We start from the raw sequence: 20,172 nt of genomic DNA, 5'->3' as shown, positions 1-20,172 counted from the left end.
CTACTTAAAGCCCATAAAAAAATAATAAACCTATTAATCTATGTCAGGTTTTTATTAAATCCAGAATATATACCATGGCCTTTAAATTATGAGAAGATGAATAAAATTATTATTATATCATTATAATTCCATTATAATTTATGATTACATCAAGCTTATACAGGGAATGAGGAAAATAATTAAAAATATTTAAACTATTAAAAAGATACAAGGAAGAAAAAAAGAACAGGTCATCAAATAGAAAGCAAATTCTTCATAAACCACAGGCACATATTCACATGGACAGACTTATATTTTAGAAAGTCCACTTAAGCGGCTATAGAGAAAACTACTAAGAATTTGAAATAAGTTATATACAAATATAAAAAATGGAGAATGAAGACAGATGATCTAGGTTAGAAACAGAAAAGATGACAGAGGCATGAACTAACATAGTACCTGGGAATGAGTAAAAAGAGTACAAACCACAGATGATGACTGAATAAATTTTGGAGGAGTTGAGAAAAATAGTGCTACAATTTAATTGCATTACAAAGAAAATTAATTGCCATTTAGGTCATTCAGATTACTAATAGGGACAGAGAAAACAAGTGTTCTTTTAAAAAAAAGTGATAAAATAAGAAATGTTTCTTTGAAACAGGCCAGGAATTTAGAACTGGCCTGAACAAAAATTTGAGATTCTAAAAAGGTCGCTTGGAGATCACAGAATTTTAGAAAAGTTAATGGAAAGGTTTCAATATTTAATGCATTAATTAGGCAACAGAAGTCAAAATACCTAAAAATAGTTAGGTCTGTAAAAAGGACTGTCTTTGCTTTACAAGATATATATATATATCGAAGAGTAAAATCAGGTGCAAACAAATAAAATCTGACACAACCTATTTTTAGAGAATTCAAGTATTTTTGTGGATTAAAAACTTCAAATGAACTTTCAAAAAATAACTAGCTCCACACTAAGAAGATTAATACATAAATATATACTCCAAACAAGTACTTCTGTAATCATAACTCCTAAGGTCCTTGCCACAGTTCCATTTTGTGTGAACATCTGAGATATTCAAGTCCAAAACTTGTACCATCAATAAGTAAATATTATTCCTTTTTGAAGTTTTTATTCTACTAAAACATGTCATTCCAAATCACTCAGTATTTTTAAAGGTCCAGAGTTAGAGATACAAGTTCAAAACATTAGAATTACATAACTGATCACAATGAAAGGTAATTAAAATAAATAGAGGGATCATAGAAAGGGTCTAGAACTTTGAGAGGTATTTCCACATCAGTGACTGTTAATACCATTTTACCACTTCCTGCCTTCATATGAATTTGACAGTTGATTACGGTGTCCTCACAGCCTTAGTTTATGTTCCAACTACCTCAGGACTCTTAAGACTGACGATGGAAAGAAAAATGCAACTTATATAAAACAAAACACAAAGGAAAAAAGACAAATTTCTACTTATTACAACTAGAAGAAATTGTAAATAATCTTAAGAAAAGATAAAATTATCTATTAGTTCACACAGTGATAATAATAACAAACAATGAAAATCTTACTTTTGTAGTGCCATCTCATTTTTCTGGTAGAGTTCATTTAAAATCTCCACTTTCTGCCTTAGAGTTTTGCATTCCTCTTCCAGTCAAACTTTAGAAGACTGTAGTGAATTGCAGTCACCTTCTAATTTCTTTATTTGGTCTGTAAAGGATAAAACAGCTTATCTCTATATGTGTACAAGGACTTAAGAACTTGTTTGAGGGAGTAGTGCCAAGAAAAGTAAGAAGCATGAAAGCAAGAAGCCATTCTTTATCTTTCCAATAAAATTTTAAGTCTTTCCAACATGGCAATTTCTTCTCAAGAAGAACCCACCTTCTAGATTACATTTTGTGGACACCGAGGCTCTTAGCTTAAGTTGTAAGAGTTTTAGATCCTCTTCAACTACTGATATTGTAGTTTGTGTCTAAAAATTGCAGAAAAGAGAGGTATTCTTAAAAGTGAGGCACAGGAAGAATTGACAGGCACTATGGGACTCTTACAAAGAACTATACCCGAGAGATATCCATCATCTGCTTAATTTGATCTTTGATCTTCTCATTCCGATCACCTAAAAAACAAAAGACTTTAGCTTTTTCTTTCCTTACTTTTAACTCTATATTCTCCTAACTTCCCCCAAACTAAATAATGATTGTGTTCAAACACCAGAAGAAAAAAAATCAATTAAATAACTAAACTGATTAGACTAATGACTTTTAAGAGAATTGCAAGCTTAGATTTAAAAAAAAAAAAAAGAGAGAGAGAGGTGAATTTCAGGCTGGGATTGTGGCTCAGTGGTAGAGTGCTCATCTAGCATGTGTGAGGCACTGAGTTTGATCCTCAGCATCAAAATAAATAAAAGTACTGTGTCTGTCTTAAAAACAAAACAAAACAAAAGGTGAATTTCTAGTTTGCACAACTAAAATGTTATCTATGCTATTCTTGTAAGATAAAAGCTTTTCTTCTCTCTCAGATCTATCTTCACTTGGGCAAGTAAGTGTCTTATTTAGAAAGATTCAATCCTCTATTTTCTCCCTGAATCTACTACCAGGTGTGGTTTGAAATACTTGCTATGTAAGCAATATCCAACTTGGGAAAAAACATCTGGAAATATTTTCCTCATCAGTAAACACTGTTACACTCCCTCTCTCTAGCTTTCTGATAGTCTCTAGCCTCTGTTCTCACAGCCTTAGTTTATGGTTCCAACTACCTCTGGACTCTTAAGACTGACTGTGGACCTTAAGACCACAGAGCCATAGAGATGATGAGTATCAAAATCAACTATCATCTGCATAAGTTAAGAAATAAATTTCTCTTACTGTACAATGTTCAATACTCTTAAGTATTGTATAGGATGTGACTATTGTAGCTGCAGTGTACTTACTAGTTTTCAATGGGATAGAAAAAGTCAGTGTTCTTCACATGCCTATTGCTACATTATACCCCAGCAACCCACCTCTGCCAATGCAATAGACATATCTATAGATCCAGTGATATGTGTCTACAACCCTGAAGCTTAAGAAGAAAATCAGCCAGTTGAAAAGTGGGATCTGTATAAATACTTAATTAAAGACAGGAAAGCAAAAAAAAGGATTGAACCTCCCTGAGACTGATCTTACCTGCTACCTCTCCGTTGGTTAATTCAACTGACTCATTTTCTCTATTTTGATCCTCAGATTCAGATTCACACTGTAACCGATTCAACTGTGTGATATAATTAGTCAAAGCCTAGAAAAGAAGCAAAAGGTTGGAAGACTCTCGATTTTAATTCAGAAGATTTCAGGAGAATTCATGAGATGAAACATGTATTTGTAGTATAAACTTACATTAATAGTATCATCTTTGTGATTAAGAGCTACAAGTAAATCTTTCTGGAACTTCTCAAATGATTTGATTTGTTCACTGAGCTCAGCGTGTGATGCACTCCAGTCTTTGACTTCCTGCTGCAACTAAAAAGTCAAAACACATGAATTCCTATGGGTAAGGGAGGGGTTTCTGCACTGGATACATCAGGACTACAAGACTTAGACAAATAAATAGAGAACCATACTCCTCCGTGGCCTGCCTCAATCGAGGGGTTGAGACCTTGGTTAAGGAAGAGGGCAGAGTGGCCCCAACTCTCACAGCTGCAGTAAGAACATCAGAGCTCTCAGGAAGTTGACCCTGTTTATTGCATTCCCCAGAAAATTGCTGCCAATTCAAATAATTTACCTCCAGCAGGAATGGCTGGGCACATATGACTCTCTCCTAAATTTAGACTCCTTATCATGTAATCTGCCCTTGGCCGGTGAATCAGTAACTACTCAAAAGGGGATCATAAAATACTTAATTTTCTGGTTTAAAAAGTTTCTTTGAGGCTATGCAAGTTAATAACTGATTGACATTTTAAGAAAATACACATGCACAAGATAAAAATCAGGATGAATAAAGTTTACTACATTTGAACAACCATTTTAATTGACTTTGCACTGAAAAAATACACATTTTGTATACCTTTCACTGGACAGACTATCAGGAGGTACATCTTCAGGTTTTCTGTCCATTTCCTTTTCTTTCAATGTCTGTTCCTCAATTTCCCTTTGGTTTTCATTTTCATTCTGTTTAAGTTTGTGCAACAGCAGAGAGGACAAGACAGAAAGAAAACCTGTCGTCTTAAAAACAGCATATCATTCTTCTGTACTGGTATGATGTGAACCAGAAAGTGCTTGAAATAATATTTTTTAACTACAATTTATCAAGAGATCCGCAGTATCAAGAAAAGGATAAAACATTCAAGTGTAGAGATGAAAAATGTTTTAATGGCTTCAAACTAATATACTCTATATAGTGTGGCAATAAGGGTTGTCAATAAAGGTTGCTCCTTGGTAGAACAACAGTTTCTCCTACAGCAATACCAGATTCAAATTATCTTAAACAGAAAGCAAGACATTTTGACTCCACCTACCTTACATCTAAGTGATCACCAATATGTTAAGCTCAGTAACTATAAAAATACGTCACCTACCAACAATAAAGACAAACAAATCCTACTGCATTGTTGATCTACTGTTCCTAAATGCACCAAAGTCAATACTACCTGTGTTTGCGTACTGCTGCTGCGCAGCTCACAACACAGCTTCTCTCTTCCAGCTAAAGACAGCTTCTTTAGTGCTTCCAACTCCTCTAAAATCACCCTTTCTCTTTCTGAAACCAGGTTTTCGTTATTTAATGAGGATCTCTAAATAAAAAAAGAGGTCATGGAAGAATATTGATTGCGATAGAGGTAAAAAGCAGAAACATCAAGCAGATTTCTTTTAACCCCTTGGGACCAAGAGACCTTGGTTCTACCTTATGATTCATATTTCATTATTAGGGATTAAAAGGCACATATGAAGTTCAATGCAAAATTTGCAACTTTAGAAAAAAAGTTATTTAAACTTAAATGTTCAGGAATTTGTATAGTTTGAGTAATATTTTCTCTGTCAATTTTTGCATTGAAATTTTAGAAGAATAAATTCACAAAATGCAATGAAGAAAAGCAAAACTGATTTTTCAAATGATATATTTTATTCTCAAATATCAATTTCCCTATTATTTTATATTTAAAAATTACACGTTTTAGTTTTCAAAATTAAATTCAATAAATTTGTTTTCATAAGAACTTTCATGTAAATATTTCTTGCTTTTCTGCAATAATTTTGTGAGTATATTTTATATAGCAGTTGATAAGAATATAGCTCCCAAATACCATGAGATATTTAAATTTAGAAAAGAATGTAATATAAATTTGAATTTCTCTAATCAACAAGAGATGTGTCCTTGGAGAGAGTTCTAGAAACAGATTACTTCAGAAGATTTCCATTCATGATTAAAAAGATGGATTAAAGATAGATAAAGATAAACCTTGGAGATGGTAATTGGTAGACTCACAGAACTATAAATGAACATTGAAAAAGTGAATGACAGCAACTGTATACTCAAGTACCTCAGTATAATATTTTCCAAAACTCTCAAAGTGCTTTAGCTATGTATGGTCAATAGAATTTTTAAATTTATATTGTAGTCACATTTCCAGTGCCTGAAAGGCAGTTAAATAAAATGAAAATGCACATTATATCAGTTGAGTTAGGTGTGCCTAACAAGGTCTAAAGTTGATCCCAGGAACTTCCTGATGTTAAGTATTTGTAATTTATTTGTATCTAGGAAAAATAATTTTGACTTAAAAAAAAAGCCACATAAAAAATACCATTATTTCAATTGAGGAGAAAAGAGACTCTAAAGTTCCATACCTGGGCTAACTGTCTATTAAGTCTCTTAATCTCTTCTTGTAGCTGCTCCATGTGTCTCATGTGTGCCTGCCTCAACAGTTCTATGGCCTGTTGATGTTCTTCATACTGTCGTACAAGTTCTTGCCTCATATCTTCTAACTGTTCTTCGTTTGACATCATTTGTCTGGAAGCATCCATGCTTGATGTCAACATCTTACCATGAATCTTTGATAGGAAAAAACACAAGCAAAAAACTCAATCATAACATATTTTGTGGCAATTAGTCAGCATTGATACTTTAACTGAATATGAAAACAATTCTATTAACAACATAAAGCATCTGAGTTTTAGTTTTATTATTAAACAAAAGCATAAATCACTTTTTTTAAAAATTACTTTTTAGTTGTAGATGAACATAATACCTTTTTTCATTTATTTTATGTGGTGCTGAGGATCGAACCTAGTGCCTCACCCATGCAAGGCAAGCACTCTACCACTGAGCCACAACCCCAGCCCATAAATCACTTTTTTTAAAAAAGTATTTTTCTTATTTATAATTCCAAAACAACATGAAGTTAATTTATTACCATCATATATGTTATTTTCCAAAAGGAAACAGCTACTTACAAGATAGTTTAGCTAAAATCTAATTCTAACAGAGAAAAACAAAATACTCAAGATTCTTTATCCACCCCCTCCAACCCCCACCCCATCCACTTTTTTTTCCGCCCATACTAGAGATTGATCCCAGGGCCTCACACATGCTGGGCAAGTGCTCTACCACCAAGCTACATCTCCAGCCCCTTCTCTTAATGAAGTTATAACTCCTTTATATCTCTTGATATTTTATAATGGGGAAATAATATAAACAACAACAACAAATATACACACACACACGCAAAATTTATAGGGCCAGGGTTGTGCTTCAGTAGTAGAGCGCTTGCCTAGCATGCATGAGGCACTGGGTTCAATCCTGGGAACCACATAAAAATAAACAAATAAAATAAAGGTATTATGTCCATATACAACTAGAAAAATATTTTTAAAAATTAAGTTCACAAAATATAAGGAATTTTGTCTATTTAATTTTTATTCATTGGTCATCACAGTATTATAGAAAACTGCTTATTCAAAGAAAAAGTATAATAAATTTTATTTGGAAATAAATGCTTTACATTTATGAGTTTCTCACACTCATGACAAGTCAATAGGTTCTATGAATACTTCAATCCCTTAAGATACTAATTAAAATCATTCTGCCTTGAACAGCTACAGCTAAATTAGTTTTCATAAACATTTCACAAGTTTTGCATTACATAAAAAGCTGACAGTTTTATTTGAATACTCCTCTGAACAAGATACATCTATCGTGAACACATAAAATAAATTTGAAATTCAGATAATTTTAAAAGAAGTAGAATTTATTGTTTTCTAATAAAGGCTGCAATTCGTTGGGGTAACAGATCCTCAACTAACAAGAAAAAAGAATTAGTATATAGATAATAAGATACTTTGAATTGTCTTCTTGAATTCGTAGCAATTTCCTTTTATGTTCTTACATTTTAATTGAGCAAATCATTTGGCCACAGGTATTACCTAGTTATAATATAATTAATCTTCAATTAGTTTAAATAAAATTAACACAGGTATAATTTACAATGAGAACTTAACATGTATTATGTCCATAAGACAACCAAGAATACTATGACCTGACTTATTTTATACTTCACACCAATATTGTTTCACTTAATCAAACACCTTATAATTAATAAAATAAATTAAAGTCAAGACTGGACTTCATACTTTCATTCTCTATTAATCAGCATTATTGCTACTGTTTTAAACTGAAGATATTATTATAAGTTTTTCTTTTTTATATTCAAAGAAGCATACTTACAGATTCGCTAACTATAAATGTTTTGTCTTTGGAGAACATTTCTTCTGAAATAGTTAGTTGGTGGACCTCTGATTCTATTATATCATCAAGATGATCACTGTTTGGTAATAGAACTTCTCCATCTTCTCCTAACTCTTTACTAAGTGGCTTAAATTCTTCTTTAAATTTCATGTCCAATGCATCAGAGGTCTGAAGATCAATTTGATCCTGAGATAATTTCATTTCATTAAAATAATGTTTTTCATTTTGCTGACAGAAAGTAAGTGCTTGTTTTGATGACATAGTATTTTCTTTTCCCTTTGATAGTCTAGATAGTTCAGTTTGTTGAGCAAATGCAACGCTCATTGACACAATGACCTAAAGAAATCAATCAAACAAACAAAAAAGGATTAGATTTATAAATACCAGCTGGATTTAAAAAGTGGGTAATTACTCAAAATTATATGAATTAGAAAAAAGCCTGGCTTCATAGTTTTAAAAACAAAAATAAATCCTCTGATAAAGTGATACAGAGATAGGCTATTTTTCAATAAATTTAACATCAAAGTGTTTTACTGCCTGCCTTTTAAAATAAAACAAGCAAAACTTTTCTAACTATAACATCAATAAATGCTCAGTACAAAAATAAAAAAAAAAATAAAAGTCTTTATATTTCTTCCTTCCAAGAAAATTCACTTGGCCATGAGTGATAATGTTCTGTGACAATCCTCCATCAGTATCTATAGTTATTATCTAACATTACAATAATTTATCAGGGTAATACAACTACTTTTTCTCTTCATAACTTTTGCCTCATTTTTAGAATTCCAAACTCCTTCACAAGGTAACTATTTACAATGTAACACATATATAAAAACTTGTGGCATTCTGAAAAATTGTAATTACTATTCTATATCAAGAAAAAATGTTCTTTTCAATGAAAAGCATCGCAAAACATTCTATGAAGCAGCAATTATAGTTGATGCTGTTACACAACTGTTTGATGAACTATATATGAAACTTACAAATAAAAACAAAGTACATACCATCAATAAAATCCATGCTTTTTTTGACAGTTCAAAGATCAAGAAAATCTATAAACCAAGAAAACCTTGCAGATAAACTATAAACTTACCTTAGCTATTTCTTCTTCTAATCTTTCTTGGTATTGTTTTTCCAAAAATTTAACCATATTTGTTTCTTGTTTCATTCCACATTCCTTAGAAAACTAAATTGAAGGGTAAAATATGACAATTTACACTGATTTTATACCATTAATTTTAAGGATGTAGTCAATATTCCAAAAATATCACTATTTTTGGACACTTTCAAATAAAAATAAATTTCAGTTATCTTTTAACTAAAAACATTTAATCTAATAATTCTACGAAATAATTACACTTACTATAAACTTAAAGATGCAAAGAGAGAAATATATTTACATATCTGTAATTATTAGCATAAATTCTAGGGTGGGTTAAGGATACTTAAATATAATTAATAAGACTTATGTATAAATGTATATTTATTTTAAGTAAAATGTTAACAAGTGGCTATGTTTGATAATGAAATCATGAGTAAATTTTCTTCTTGGTATTTATTAAAAGAACACAATTTTCCACATACAAATTATTTTTATCAATTAAAAAAATAAATCTTCTTTTAGAAATGTAGATATACTGTCAACAAGAAAGTATTTGTTTATTTACCAATTATTTGAATTTCATCCAACAGACAATTAATAAGGGATGAGTGTGGCTCATATCTCTTCTTAATATCCAGAATGAGAATGGGCAATAGTCAGTGATTTTAATTTTTACTAGAATTTAGAATTATTTAGTGAAGATGAAGATGCAGTTGGGGGTTTGAAAAAAGTTTTGAATAATACAATGTTGAGGACAGGCAGAGAGTGGTTCAGTGGCAAGCACGGTAAAAAAAGCGTTTTTCTATCATTACTTCTGTTGGAAGATGGCCTGATCCATTACTCCAGCGCTAGCACCTTGGATTTTAGGGAATTCTATACACCATTCTGAAGATACCCTCTGCATCCATAAGGGGAAGAAAAGACTATGTTGGCCATTGTACTGAAGCTGATTTGTTACACAGTTCATAAAGAAATGTTACAAAGAAAAAATTTAAACTGTAACAGGGGAGAAAAATTCTCAAATTTAACTTTATCTGTGTTTTTCCTATGCTATGAAAAATATTTCTATAGACATTCTGGATCTTTTACATAAGGTATTATCCTCATGATTTATGCTTAATCTTAGCCAAATATTTACTACATAATTACAAAACTGAAGGCGTAAAATTGATAGTAAGAAAAAGTATCAGTGTACATAACTGTTTAAAAATGAAGATTAAAAATAACATACCTCTATTGCATGATCAATATTCTTTTTTAGACAACTTCCAGGATGTACTACTGATTTCTGTACATCAGATTCTTTAATTACCACTGAATCAACAGAGAAGCTAAATATAAATAAAAAAGTATAAAAAAAATTAGTGTTGTGTGTTTTATCAAAAGTTTTTACCATGCATAACGTGTACTGAGGCAGTGGGGAGACAAAAATGATAGTTCCCCAGGGTTACAAGTATTGTAACTTAAAACATTTTTGACTAAGTTTTCCATTTAAAAGTAACAATGAATATTATGTCATTTAATGAATTTCAGTATAAATGTATGATAAAAAGTTTATTATGTAAAAAAACATTTTTAATAAGTTTTTTAAAAGTAACATCTTAGATATGCTTATATAGAAACAGTGTACATAATATAACATACTATATACACTGATACTACACCCTACTTATATACCTAAGATATATAATACATATTATTCATATTACATGGATATCTAAATTACACAGACACAAAACATATAATAATATAGAATAGATTATATTGGATTAAATATATTAAAAGAGCCAGGTACAGTGGTGTGTGCTTGCAACTACAGAAATTTGGGAGGTTGAGGCAGGAGGATCAAAAATTCAGGATGAGCCTTAGCAATTTATGAGACTCTCTTTCAAAAAAAAGGGGGTTGGAAATGCAGGAAGATGGCTGAATAAAGTATTTGCGTCCCTGACAGATCTGTGGAGTGAACCAAGAAAAGCAAAAAGGTCACTTTATTCAACAAGATGGGTGAATGGTCCAGAACTAGGAAGGACTTAACTGGAATTTAATACTGGATACTCAAAACAGATCATGGACTCAAGAGATCTTGTATAATAAAATAAGGGGGAAAGATCCCCAGCTCCAGAGCTGTAAAATAGCTGGAAGTACAAACCAGAATAATCCCTATGTGAATGTAGTAAAGCAATAAAGGAACCCCTATTCCTAGGAAAATAGAGGTGTTTTGCGGTATGGAGGGCTTAAGAGCTCAGAGATACTGCTCAGAAAACAACAAACAAACAACAACAACAACAACAACAACAAAAAACCCAGTAAGCTGTGCTGCACAGCATCTGTGTACAGGAGGGAAGCCACCAGCTTTCTTGGCGGCATGCATGGAGGAAAGCAGAAAGAACCCTTGTGAAGCAGTGGCTGGGGGGCCTGCAGCTAGGTGAGTCAATTATTGGCAGATCGAAGTCTGGCCCCAAAAATGTGCAAGGCAAACCCATGCTGTGTGATAGAAAGTGTTCCAAAGTGACCAGGAGAAAATCAAGCATGGAGGGACATTTACACAGGAGAATACTGATCAAGGAAACCCACCTGGCTTTCCCCTCCCCATCCAATCAGCTGCTTGCAGTACTGGCTGGAAGAGAAGTGCCTGACTGTGAATTTGAAAGGACAGGCAAAGGAAGAGATCAAGTTTGGAGACCAAATGACGACCAGGGTTCATGGGGTCTGCAGGCAAAGTAGTGGGCTAAGAACAGATTCCTACATCACATGTGTAGAACCTAAAGGAGATTCCCGAGGTATGGTCTTCCAATGTGGACAGACAATTGCTGAGCCTTGGAGGTGTGATGACTTAAAATCTTCAGACCAATAGGCACACAGTGAAGAGATTGGAACGTAGCTAAGCCTACACCTTGGCTCTAGTAGTTCCGCTTCCAGGACTAACACTCTCACCCTAGCAACCCTAACTACCCTGAGGGTAGAGCTAGCATCAAATTCCAGACAACATACCTAACTGCTCAGAAGAGAAGCTGAGAAACTTGAACTGCAATGGAAAAAAGTGTTCAATTTTTCATCCAGATTCCTTTTTTTTCTTCTCTCACATGTCTACCATTTTTAAAACCAAGTATTTTTCATGGATCATTTTATTGAGGACTGGGATATCTGAATAGTACATTATTACAGTTTTGTTGTTTACTATTTTCTTTGAAAAAATTATATATATATATATATATATATATATATATATATATATATATATATATATATATATTCCCCTCTCATTTATCTGTTTCCTTGTATTCTCTTTCTCACTTTTCTCTTGCTAACACCCAACCTCTATTAAGTCCTCCCTTCATTCTTCCTATAATTTTTTAACTTCTATCTTTTCTGATCCTTCCTCATAAACATCACACCCTACATGACTTTTGTTCTCTCTTTGTCCACCAATGGAAACTGTAAACTTTTTTGCAAACTTACTGTTTATATTGTAGACAATAATTGAACACATCATTTCAGTTTAATGGAACAAAACTGTGGATGCCTTAATAGGAGCTATTTGGTTTAAGGCTGTATATTGTTTGTATTGGGTGCAGTTATTATTTGTGTCTTCTTTAAAGGCGAGGTACTAGAAATCTTCAGGGACACTATGAATCTACAGGGTAGACACTGTACTGCTTGAAATACACACTGCTAGAAGGACAGACATAAGAACAACATGAGAAAACAATGGAACAAAGTGGCCCAAACAAACCAAGATGATCCAATAATTAAACCCATAGACAACACAGTAAAAGAAATGTAGAAAAGGAATTTAGAAAGTACATATTAGACTGACCTGGTACATAAAGAATGATATAGGGAATAAAATCAGAGATAAATTTGAGGAGGTGAAATATCATTGCAGAGGCAGAGATTCTCAGAAAATGACAACAACAACAACAACAACCCCAGAAATCCTCAAAATAAAACAATCAATAAACCAATTAAAAATTCAATGGAAATTATTATCAATAGACTAGACCATTTGGAAGATAGAACCTCAGGCAATGAAGACAAAATATATAATTTTGAAAATAAAGTTGACTACACAGGGAAGATTGTAAGAAACCATGAACAGAACTTCCAAGAATGATGAAATAACAAGAAAAGACCAAATTAAGATTTATCAGAATAGGTGAAGGCATAGAGATATAAACCAAAGGAATGCCCAGTTTTTCAATGAAATAATATGAAAAAATTTCCAAAATCTGAAGAATGAAATGGAAAATCAAATACAAGAGGACCTCAAATGTACAAGATCACAACAGACTCACATCAAGACACATCATAAAAAAAGGTCAAATATAGAAAATAAGGATTGAATTTTAAAGTCTATGAGAGAAAAAATATCAGATTATATATAGAGGGAAACTAATTAGGATCTCACGTGATTTTTCAACCCAGACCCTCAAAGCCAGGAGGTCCTGGAATAATATATACCTAGTTCTGAAGAAGATTGATGCCAACCAAGAATTTTATATCTAACAAAATAAAACTTCAGATTTAAAGATGAAATAAAAACCTTCCATAATAAAGAAAAGTTAAAAGAATTCATAACTAGAAAATCTGTGCTATAAAACATTATCAACAAAATATTCCATGAAGATGGAAAAAAAAGTCAAAATCAACAAAGGGAGGAGCCATACAAAAGGAATAATCAATCAAAGGAGAAATTAATTCAAAGTAAAAAGTAGATATAACCTAAAATGACTGGGAACACAAATCATATCTCAAAAATAATGTTAATGGTCTAAACTAATAAACCCAAAAGACATAGATTGGCAGATTGGATTAAAAAAACAAAACCCAAAAATCTGTTGTCTCCAAGAGACTCACCTCATAAGCAAAGACATCCACAGAGTGAAAATGAAAGGACGGGAAAAAACATATCATTCACATGGACTGAGTAAACAAACAGGGGTTTCTATCCCCATGTCAGATAAAGTGTACTTCAAGCCAAAAGTTAATCAGAAGGGACAAAGAAGACATTTCATACTGCTTAAGGGAATTATACATCAACAAGACATAATACGTTAAATATTTATGCCCCAAACAATGGAGCATCTACATATATCAAACATAATTCAATTTCAAGAATTAAATAGACCATAATACAATAATACTGAGTGACTTTAACAAACCTTTCGCACTACTGGATAGATCATCAAACAAAAACTAAACAAAAAAACTATAGAACTTAATAATATAGTCAATAATTTATACTTAACAGACATATAAAGAGTATTATATCCATCAACGAATACATGTTCTTCTCAGCAGCACACAGACTCTTCTCTAAAATATGCCACAAAGCAACAATTATGAAATAACAAAAGAGATTATACCCTGCATTCTATCAGATCATAATGGAATGAAATTAGAAATCATTGATACAATAAAAAATAAAAACTCCAACACCTAGAAACTAAATAATATGCTATTGACTAACCAATGGATATGAAAAGAAGTCAGGGATGAAATTTTTAAAATACTTACCAGAGATAAATGAGAACTGATACAACTTGTCAAAATCTCTGGGACACTATTAAGCTAAATTCATTAAAAGAATAGAAAGTCAATGAGTAAATGACCTAACATAAGATCTCAAAGCCCTAGAAAAATAAAAACAAATCAACACCAAAAGCAGTAGAAGACAGAATAATTAAAATCAGAGCTGAAATAAATGAAATTGAAATAATCGGAACAATTAAAAAATTAACAAAACAAAAAGTTGTGTCTTTGAAAAAATAAATAAAATTGATAAACTCAATCGTGCTAATGAAGACAGAAAACTCAAATCACTAAAATTCATAATCACAAAAAATATTACAACAGATACTGTTGAAATACAGTAGAGAATCAGAAGCTATTTTGAAAATTTATACTCCAATAAAAATGAAAAATTTAAAGACATCAACAAATTTCTAGAGACAAATGAGCTACCCAAATGGAACTAGGAGGACATACACAATTTAAACAGATCAATTTCAAGCAATAAAATAGAAGAAGTCATCAAAAGCCAACCATTTAAGTAACGCCCAGGATGAAACAGATTCTTACCCAGTACTACAAGACCTTTGATGAATTAATACCAATAAGCCTCAAACTATTTCATGAAACAGAAAAGGAGGGAACTCTTCCAAACTCATTCTATGAAGCTAGTATCACCTGATATCAAAATCAGACAAAGACACATCAAGGAAAGATAACTTCAGACCAATATCCCTAATGAACATAGATGCAAAACTTCTGTATACAATTCTGGCAACTCACATATAAAAACATTAAAAATATAGTTGTTATGGTTTGGTTGTGAAGTATCCCCCAAAAGTTCACATAAGACAATGCAAGAAGATTCAGAAGAGAAATGACTAACCTAATCAGTGAATTAATCCCCGATAGGAATTAAATGAAGTGGCAGGGTATGGCTGGAGGAGATGGGAATTTGGGGGATGGCTATGGAGTACACATTTTTTTATCTGGAGAGTGGAGTCTCTATATGGGGTATATATTTTGTATCTGGAGAGTGAAGTCACTGTCTGTTTCCTGATCACTATGTGAACTCCTTTCCTCTGTCACACTCTTCTTCCAGATGTTCTGCCTTACCTCAAAGCCCAAGGGATGGAGCTGGCCTTCTATGGACTAAGACGTCTAAACACCATGAGTCCTCAAATAACACCATGAGTCCTTTTCCTCTCTTAAAATTGTTCTGGTCAGATCTTTTAGTAACAGAAATAAAAAAGCTGACTAAAACAATAGTGCATCATATTCAAGTGGGATTCAAGGTTGGTTCAACATACAGAAATAAATAAATGTAATTCATCACATCAATAGACTTCAAGAAGAATCATATGATCATTTCAATTGGAGCACAAAAAGCATTTGACAAAATAAAGCACCCTTTAATGTTTAAAACACTAGAAAAACTAGGGATAGTAGAAACAAATCTCAACACTGAAAAAGCTATACATGCTAAACCCAAGACCAAAATCATTCTAAATGGAGAAAAACTGAAGGCATTCCATCTATGAACTGTAGTAAGACAAGAATACCCTTTTTTTTACCACTTTTATTCGTTATAATCCTGGAAACTAGCCAGAGCAAGTAGACAGAAGAAAGAAATTAAAGGGATACGAATAGAAAAAGAACTCAAATTATTACTATTTGCTGACAATATGATTCTATATTTAGAAGACCTAAAAAATCCACCAGAAAACTTCTAGAATTAATGAATGAAATTCAGCAAAGTAGCAGGATATAAAATTAACAACCATACATCAAATGCATTCCTATATATCAGTGATAAAGCCACTGAAAAAGAAATTAAGAAAACTACCCCATTCACAACAGCGTCAAAAAATAAAATAGAATATTTGGAATCAATCTAACAAAAGAGGTGAAAGACCTCTACAGTGAAAACTACAGAAAACTAAAGAAAAAAATTGAAGACCTTAGAAGATGGAAATATCTCCCATGTTCTTGGATAGGCAAAATTAACATTGTCAAAATGGCCATACTACCAAAAGCATTATATAGATTTAATGCAATTCCTATTAAAATTCCAATGACATTCTTTGTAAAACTAGAAAAAGCAATCATGAAATTCATTTGGAAAAAAGAGACCCAGAATAGGCAAAGCAATCCTTAGGAAGAAAAGTGAAGCAAGAGGTATCATAATACCAGAAATTAAATTATACTACAGAGCCATAACAGCAACAACAAAAAACAATGGGAAGACACTGGCACCAAAACAGACACATAGACCAATGATACAGAATAGAAGACATAGAGACAAACCCATATAAATACAGTTATCTCATACTAGACAAAGGTGACAAAAATACTCACTGGAGAAAAGATAGCCTATTCAACAAATGGTGCTGGGAAAACGGAAAATCCACATGAAGCAAAATGAAATTAAACCTCTATCTCTAATCTTGCACAAAACTCAATTCAAAGTGGACCAAGGATTTAGGCACTAGAACAGAGACCATGCATTTAACAGAAGAAAAAGTAGGTCCAAAATCTACCATCTCAGCTTAGGAACTGACCTCCTTAACAAGATTTCTAGAGCACAAGAACTATAAGCAAGAATCAATAAAAAGATTCAAACTAAAATGGTTCTTCACATCAAACAATCAATAACATGAAGAGTGCCTACCGAATGGGAGAAAACGTTTACCACATATACACCTCAAAGCATTAATCCCCAGGATATATAAAAAACTCAAGAAACTTAACACCAGGGGCTGGGGTTGTGGCTCAGTGGTAGAGTGCTTGATGGCATGTGTGAGGGACATAGGGTTTGATTCTCAGCACCACTTATAAATAAATTTAAAAAATAAAGATTCATCAACAACTAAAAAAAATTAAAAAACAATAAAAACACCAGAAAAACAAACCAATCAATAAATGGGCTAAGGAACTGAACAGACACTTCACAGAAGACATACAATCGATCAACAAATATGTGAAAATACATTCAACATCTCTAGCAATTAGAGAAATGCAAATCAAAACTCCAATGAGATTCTATCTCACTCCAGTTAGAATGGCAACTATCAAGAATATGAGCAACAGGCCTAGGGACATAGCTCACTTGGTAGACTGCTTGCCTCACATGACCAAGGCCCTAGTTCAATACTAAGCACCACAAAAAAAGAAAAAGAAAAAATATGCAACAATAAATGTTGGCAAGCATGTGGGGGTAAAGGTACACTCATACATTGCTGGTGGGACTGCAAATTGATGCAACTACTATAGAAAGCAGCATGGAGATTCCTAAGAAAACGTGGAATGGAACCACCATTTGACCCAGTTATCCCACTCCTAGGTTTATACTCAAAGGGCTTTAAATCAGCATAATACAGTGATGCAGCCACATCATGTTTATAGCAGCTAAATTCACAATAGCTAAACTACGGAACCAACCCAGGTGTCCTTCAACAGATGAATGGATAAAGAAAGTGTGATATATATCTTCCCAATGGAGTTTTACTCAGCCTTAAAGAAGAATGAAATTATGGCATTTGGTGGCAAATGGATGGACCTGGAGAATATCATGCTAAGCTAAATAAGCCAATCCCAAAGAACCAAAGACTGAATATTTTGTCTGATATGCAGATACTAATTCACAATGGGTTGGGGGGGTAGGGAAGAATAAACATATTTTGGATTAGACAAAGCACAATGAGGGGAGGGGAGGGTTATGAGGGAAGAAAGGATAGTAGAATGAATCAGATATTATTATCCCAGGTACATATATGATTACATCACATATTCTACATCATGCACAAGAAAGAATGAGAAGTTATACTTCATTTATGTATGATATGTCAAACTGCATCCTACTGTCTTAGATAACTAGTTAGAAGAAAAAAAATCGTTAGAACTAAAAAAAATAATTAGTTATTGAAACTATATATATATATAGAAATAATAGTTCATTAAATTTGATTTGTCTAACATTACCCAACTGGTATGTGGTAGATCTGAACATGAGTTATTTTAAATAAAAACAGTAGTTCTGAAAAAAAAGAAGAGGGGTGAGGATGTGGGTTGGTGGAAAAGAGCCCCTGTATTCAATCCCTGATACAAAAAAAATTATATATATATATATATATATATAAATGTATATAAACAAATATATATATATATATATATATATATAAATAAAAATACATGTGTGTGCATGTATGTATGTATGTATGTATATATATAAAGATATATCTAAGATGTATTACTGAGTTAAAAAAGCTTGTAAATTCTCACTTGCATTAAAAGCCTGTTTTAACATATATGTCTATATAAATAGGAAAATGTCTGAAAGAATACATATCAAAAGTAACAATGATTGCTTATATTGGAAATGATGTGTGGCAACAGGAAAGGGAAGGTTCTTAACTTACAGTTAGTTTAATTTTAACTTACAATAAGTTTAATTTTAATTTTATCTACCCACATATCTTTTGGTATGTATGTCTGAATTCTGTATCGTTATATAAGCATTCACTACTTTGTAACAATGTTTTCTTAAAATGTCTAATCTTATAACAATAAGGTAAGATTAGTATTTAGAAATCACGTGGATTTAGAATACATCAGTCACTTAAATAGACAAAGATAAGCTTAAATTCCTAGGCTGGGGTTGTGGCTCAGTGGTAAAGTACTTGCCTAGTGTGTATGAGGCACTGGGTTCAATTCTTAGCACTGCATGTAAATAAATAAATAAATAAATAAATAAAATAACAACTAATAAAAATGTTTTTTAAAAAGGCTTAAATTCCTTAATTGAAACCAAACAAAATGGAACAATACTTCCTCTAAATTTATATATATTTGGATACATAAATTACATACATACATTATTTATATACACATATACATGCACACACACAATGATTATAATGTATGCGTACATATAAAACAAATAATTTTAAGAAAAAATGAAGTAGAAAAGTAAGACACAGACTCTTTGGGGACGATTTTAATTTATGTAAGAACATGACATCTAAGTAAAGATCCAAAGGAGATGAGGGTGTGGGCATACAAATACCTTGAGAATAATCATTCTAGGTAGAAGAAAAAGCCAATGAATCCCTAAAGCAGAAGCGTACTGATATGTGATATATTTGAGGATCACAGTGGGGATGTATGAGGTTTTTTTTTTAATCTTTTAAAATTGTTTTTAGTTGTCAATGGACCTTTACTTTATTTATTTATATGTGGTGCTGAGAATCAAACCCAGGACCTCACACAAGCCAGGCAAGCGCTTTACCGCTGAGCTCCAACCCCAACCCCATGGGATTATATGGTTTGAGAACAGTAAGTGATAAGAAAGTCAGTAGGAAATGAAAGTCAAAGATGTCATGGTCCTCAGGACTAGTGAGACTGTAAAGAGCAGAAGAGGATTAGAGTAACATGATGTAACTGAAATTATAAAAGCAAAGGTTCTGGCACTTCTGTTGACTATATAGAGAATAGACTGTAAACAGAAGTTGAGTAATCCAGGTGAAACACAAAACAATGGCAGGGACCAGTGGAGCGGTAAGGAGTGGCACAGTTTTGATGTACTTTGAAGGTTAAAAAAAAACCAAGATTTTTTCATAGAATGGCAGAGAGTTATGACAGAAAGGAGTCATGATGGATGAAGATGGCTACAGAAGGAGCAAATTTTAGAAGATCCTGATCCAAGAAAACATACATAGTGGTAATTGAAGATCATTTCTTCTCTCCTCATAGATCAGGGTTCTATTTGGGACATGATGAATTTGAGCATTAGACAATCAAATGGAATATATTCAAGTCATAGTGGAATGATCATACTTAGACTATTTAAGTATTCACCACATCA

The 20,172-nt window shown here is 32.4% G+C and overlaps 1 protein-coding gene across 1 annotated transcript in view; it reads right to left on the bottom strand.

Moving 5' to 3' along the window:
* Nucleotides 1-2,046: 2,046 nt before the first annotated feature.
* Nucleotides 2,047-20,172, bottom strand: part of LOC143640639 (A-kinase anchor protein 9-like) — a 55,536-nt gene continuing 37,410 nt past the window's right edge. The window contains 9 exon segments of the mRNA XM_077108292.1: nt 2,047-2,102; nt 3,151-3,259; nt 3,358-3,480; nt 4,025-4,128; nt 4,608-4,748; nt 5,800-6,003; nt 7,676-8,032; nt 8,790-8,882; nt 10,030-10,129. Of these exon segments, the coding sequence (XP_076964407.1) occupies nt 3,387-3,480; nt 4,025-4,128; nt 4,608-4,748; nt 5,800-6,003; nt 7,676-8,032; nt 8,790-8,882; nt 10,030-10,129 (1,093 nt within the window). The 3' untranslated portion in view covers nt 2,047-2,102; nt 3,151-3,259; nt 3,358-3,386.

Source organism: Callospermophilus lateralis, unplaced genomic scaffold (assembly GCF_048772815.1).
Source record: "Callospermophilus lateralis isolate mCalLat2 unplaced genomic scaffold, mCalLat2.hap1 Scaffold_408, whole genome shotgun sequence".
In the NCBI taxonomy this organism is placed as follows: Eukaryota; Metazoa; Chordata; class Mammalia; order Rodentia; family Sciuridae; genus Callospermophilus; species Callospermophilus lateralis.
The sequence above is the reverse complement of the archived record's forward strand: the minus strand, read 5'-3'. Positions and strand labels throughout refer to the sequence as shown.